Source organism: Austrofundulus limnaeus, unplaced genomic scaffold (assembly GCF_001266775.1).
Source record: "Austrofundulus limnaeus strain Quisiro unplaced genomic scaffold, Austrofundulus_limnaeus-1.0 Scaffold587, whole genome shotgun sequence".
Lineage (NCBI taxonomy): Eukaryota > Metazoa > Chordata > Actinopteri > Cyprinodontiformes > Rivulidae > Austrofundulus > Austrofundulus limnaeus.
The window spans coordinates 245,490-251,013 of record NW_013952989.1 but is presented as its reverse complement, the minus strand read 5'-3'; the positions used below and the strand labels follow the sequence as shown (position 1 = coordinate 251,013).

Sequence of the window (5,524 nt, the reverse complement as noted above, 5' to 3'; positions counted from 1 at the left end):
GCACCTTTGTGTTATTTATTTATTTCGCAGTTTGGGTGTGCCCTTGTTTTCCATACCTAGCGTGACTGTGTGTGTGTGTCTTGTTTATAGGTGGTGAACCAGGTGGAACTCTTTGAATGGTCTGGAGCCGGCAGTCTGGACCAGTGAGGGACTGAGCTCTTCAACACCTACAGATGACACCATCCTGCATGCTGCAGATTGAGGTTTGAAATAGTTGCTGGGAGATTTGTGAATCTGCACCATCGTAAGTCACTTTTTGTAATAGTATAAACGAGAGAGTTTTATATTGTGTGCTTTGACTTTAGTGTTTTGTTTTGTTTTTCCTCCCCTGTATGGAGAGAAGAGAGGAGAGTTCTTTGAATAAATGGAGTTGAGTTCCCGTGCTCCAAAGTTATTTGACTCTGTGGTTTTCACTGGGCATGTTTTCAGCCCTCATAGCTTGCACATTACAGGGAGTACTAAATGAAGGAGGTAAAAAAAATTATGCTTTTTGTTCGAGCATCACTTTTATGTTTCTCAACATGTTTTTTATGTTTTCTGTTTTTCAAAAAAGGTTGGGCACCCCTGATTTATGTGATTTCACCAAACCAACTACAACTCCATCTCTTCTCAGCATAAGAAGATTTTAGACTTTAGATTTTAAACCTTTGGGATGAAATGTGGCGAGGGATGCTAGGTCTCTAGTTGAGTGTAGGGAGTTTTAAAAACATTTGTAAATCTGTGATTTTGACAGTAATGCTTATAAAATGGTGTTTATTAAACTGCTAAAACTTACTAAAGATTTTAGCTGTTTTATTAAAAGAGCTCATCAGATCTGTTGAAAATAAACTCTAAATTCTCCATAATGTGTTTGTTTAAGAAGCTAAACACAACAGGTAAATGTTAAAAAAGATCATTTTTATACATAATCTCGATCCAAAATGGTCAGACTGTCCCTTTCAAGGTCTAACAGTGTGTTGACAAACAGGGGCACAGCGTGGGCAGATGAAGGCAGCAGCCTGGGTCCGGACCGCCACGCGCGGGACATCGAGAGCCTGGACCGCTACGCCCTGGAGCGCTGGGAGGTGATCCTGCAGTTCATGGTGGGCTCCCCCTGCGCCGTCAGCCAGGACCTGGCCCAGCTGTTGGTTCAAGCAGGCCTCATGAAAAGGTACCCATCTTATCATTGATGTGTTATTAGTTCAGACATCTTTTAAAAGTGGCAAAGTGTAGGAGCTTGCTGCTGTTAGTCATGCAGAGAAACCAGCCAGTTTCTTGCGGGTATGGCTCTTTGAAATGTAAAAACTTTGAAGATGTTAATTCTGAGTTTGTTTTTCTGTATAAAATTACACATTATATTTCTTGAAAATGCACCCCAGCAGAAGCAAATAAAGAGAAAATAAAATGGGGCCCAGTATGGAGCCTTGAGGTACCCCACAAAAGAGGGTTTTTTTTCCACTTACGTTTGATTTGCTCTCATTCAGAGCTTTTTTCTTAGGTTAGTATCTCATCACATCACATTCACTTGCTTTCCTCTGAAGCTTTCTCCAGCTGCACACATGCAATATAAAACACCACCAGGTGAACTCACATCAGAGCAAAGGGAGATTTGTGTTGAATAAAACCTCCATAATCACCACCAAATAAAGACAATTTGGATTTCTGTTCAGTAATTATGGCACAAAATCACTTTTCTCTTTCTAACTGTAGGTGAAAACATGAATTAATAATCCTGAGGCAGATTAGGCTGGTGCTCATAAAGACAGATCTGTAGTTCTGGGTTAGATATGAACCCTGTCTTATCTCTGATTTTCAGTGAGGCAGGAGAGGCGCCGTACATCACCTCGGCTGGGTTCCAGTTCCTCCTCCTGGACACAGCCTCTCAGCTGTGGTACTTCACCCTGCAGTACCTCAAATCTGCTCAGGTAAGACCTGCATTAAACATCTAGTTGTAGTTTTGTAGGTGCAGCCTTTGTTAGGGTTCTTAGATGAGGTCTTATCTTAACGATCGTACATCATTATCACAGTCAGTCACCTTTTTGTCTAACTAGAGAGAGAAGGAAGTCTACCTTTTTACAGTTCTATGGGTTTATGTGTCAGAACCTAAGAAGTTTAATCTTTTCTAGGTTTTTAAATTATTCAGATCAACCTTAAGTGTAGAAAAACAAAATGGCAAAACCATTATTGTCAACATAATTACAGAGTGTGATTTATTTTGAACTTGAAATATCTTCAAACTAACGAAATATAAAGTTATTAATAAAGAAAACCCGTCTGGATAACAGCAGACTGACTGCTCGTAAAATATACGACAGGTCTGGACCACTCGTGAATTTTGTTTGTATCTGAAGAAAATCTTAGAATACGAAAACATTGGTGAATGCCACAAATTCTCCTAAATCACTCATACGCACAACTTAAGAACAAATCTGTGCGTACGAACGGTTCTTGCATGAGTCCCATTGTCTCTGCTCACCTCTTCAGTCAGGCTGAGGTCTGGATTTTGGAACTTTTATAACAAAACATCTGTAAAAGACAAGAGTCAGGGTGTATCAGTCCAGTCAAAGTGTTTTGTTTTCTTGCAGAACTACAAAGAACTTCATGGTGGTCTCAGTGACTGTGAGGGGCTCAGCTCCTGCAAAACAAACAAATCATTTAGGGCTGAACCAAAGCTTTTTGATTTATGACCTGTTTGTGTTTAATAATTAATAAGATGGTGGAATCTGTTCTCATGAGGTTGAATTAAAATGATTTTAGAACCTGGTAAAAATCAGATTATTTTATGTCCTGATTCATAAAAACTGCATCGTTCCCATGAATATATGCGGAACGTTTAAAGAAAGTCAAACACAGAGCTGCCTATGAGAAGAGGCTTGTGTTTACTTGGAGTGCTTTGACTGCTTTAAGGTTTGTAAATTACAGTTTCTTCACCTACATCTGTATGTTTAAAGTGTAGGAGTGAGCTTAAGGTGAATTAAGCTTCTCCCACATCTCTCATACACAAGGTTATGGGGAAACTTTTACCAAGGTATTTTCTCATTACTTGTTAATATCTTGACTGTGCGAAGTGAAAAGTGACACAATAAGTGAACGTTCAGACGAGCTCAAGTTGATTCATAAAAGATTATGCAATCATTTATTTACACAAATTGAACAAATCATAAGTACACTTGATTGTGGTTATTCCTATAACAAGCGTCAAAGTTAAATGAGATAAAACCCGCATCTGAATTTCAATTCACATCAACTCAGATTACTTATATTGAACAGTAAAATGTCAGTTTTGATGTTAACAACCAAACAATTTTACTGGCACTTTTAGCTTAAGTTTTGGCAAATTAAGAACAAGGAAAGGAGGAAAGTAAGATTAGTATGTTACTACTACTTTTACTTTTATCAAAGTGTGGGTCGACCGGAACTGCACGTCTTTTCTAAGCTCAGGTTCCACATGACACGTCACCCAAACACATCAGCTTTTACCTGGTGATGACTTCTTAAGACACCCTCGGGGTAGGAGCTGGCTCGCCTCCGATCAGTCAGGGAACTGATGTCGGCTCACTTACCGGTCATTGGCGAACAGGTGTTTTTCCAGGTAACTTTCGTCTGTTTCAGTCCAAGCCAGAAAAATTCAAGCRGTATCCGGTTCCTCCTTCCAAAATAAAATCTCCCCTCGGGAGTTAAAAACACACTTAAGAGGCTCGGCCTCAGGTTGAGACCACCGACAGGCGTGCCGGGTCCCTGGCTGTGAAGTCTTCCCTAATTAGCTCATGGGATCAGACTTAAAGCCAAACTGTTTTTTTCTCCGGAGAGAATCCCAGCTTTCTTCCTCAGTTGGAATCAGGAAGAAGAGTGTGTCGCTCAAAGCCGTCCGGATTAGTAAAAGAAACGGACAAACTTTGGTTCCGCCCTCAGGCTTAGAGATGAGTCAGAGAAAGAAAGATAAAGATTTGCCAGCCGGCGCCAGCCCAAGGTTAAAATTCTGTGATTGTTCAACAACATGATATGAAAACCTCTTTTCAGCTTTCTTCTGATAGACTAAGAGAAATCACTGCAAAACATTTATGATGATTAATTAACATTTCTGTTTAAGTAATCACTCTGAACCATTCTGTTAGTCCAGATAAATGAAAGATTTTCTCAAGAAAAAATCAATTATATTACTGTTTCCAGTAAAATAAAAACAGTGATTTATATAAAAACATAATGAAAACATTGTAATCGGATTCTCTGTGATTTTTTTATACCATTATTAATCTTTAAGGCACGATAAAAGAGAAGTGGTTCCACTTTTCCTGTGACAGTCATTATCATGATTTAACAAATGCATAAACATTCTTAGTTAAACAACAAATGAATCACGAACAGAAGAGATTGTTCTGTCCATTATCTGATTAAGAGAACTGAGGGGTTCTCTTCCACGGTTAGAATGACCTGTCATGACCTAACTAGAGTTCAGTTTGTGACAGAGTTCCTGTCCTCTCGTCAGGCCTGTCCGAGGCCTGCTTCGAGGCAGTAAATCTTGTTTCTTCACTCGAGGTGACCCCTACAAAAGTAAAAACAGGTTTATTTCAATGTGATTTGAGAATATCTGCTCCATGTGTTTGTGTTGTGTGCTGCAGTCCAGAGGGATGGACCTGGTGGAGATCTTGTCCTTCTTGTTCCAGCTCAGTTTCTCTACTCTGGGCAGAGTGAGTACCAGGATGTGTTTCTTGTTGGATTCTCTGAACACAAACTTGAATTTGGAGAAAGAAAAGCTTAAATCATTTAGCTTTATCCTGAGGTGGATATAATCTGCTGCTACAAGTCTTACAACCTCAGTTCCTATGAAGTTGGGATGTTGTTTAAAACATAAAGAAAAACTGTTGATTTGCAAATCCTTTTTAACCTATATTCAATACAATACATTACAATGACAAGATATTTAATGTTCAAACTTTATTAGTTTTTGGAATTCAAAATGTCAAAATGAGTGAACATTTGCTAAAATCAATGTTTTTCACTTTGTGTGTGTTCGTTTTTGTTGTGCTGCCTGTCTTCAGGACTACTCAGTGGAGGGCATGAGTGAGTCACTGCTCACCTTCCTGCAGCACCTTCGAGAGTTCGGACTGGTCTTTCAGAGGAAGGTGAGGAGCTGGAGAAAACCATGTCAGCATCTGGTTTTTATTTTAATCATGAGCTGAGGAAGGGGATGTGGTGGCTTGGAGGTCTGTGTGCAGTCTTGTGACGTTGAGGCTGCAAGTTTGAGTCTGGTTTACATCAGGAAGTCTATCTGGAGTAAAACAAATCCCAAATCTTCTGTGCAAGTTGTGGTGACCCCTGGAGAAGGGAACAGCTAAAAGATAAACAATATGAAATGTAGCTGTATTGTTGCACAACAGTGATCAGATAAATTAATCAATGTTTTAATTCCTGTTCAATTCCAGATAATTATTGTCTGCTCAAAAATATGGAGGACCGACACTGACATAATTTGTATTAAAAGCAGAAATGTATAAATGGACCAATAAATGTATACATTTAAAATGTACCAATTAAATTAATAGAA

The 5,524-nt window shown here is 39.1% G+C and overlaps 1 protein-coding gene across 1 annotated transcript in view; it reads left to right on the top strand.

Annotated features, from left to right (window-relative positions):
• Positions 1 to 5,524, top strand: part of gtf2h4 (general transcription factor IIH, polypeptide 4) — a gene marked incomplete at its 5' end in the record, with an annotated part of 25,939 nt that overhangs the window by 13,638 nt on the left and 6,777 nt on the right. Inside the window, 4 exon segments of the mRNA XM_014026744.1 lie at positions 968 to 1,150; positions 1,796 to 1,904; positions 4,599 to 4,667; positions 5,019 to 5,102. Of these exon segments, the coding sequence (XP_013882198.1) occupies positions 968 to 1,150; positions 1,796 to 1,904; positions 4,599 to 4,667; positions 5,019 to 5,102 (445 nt within the window).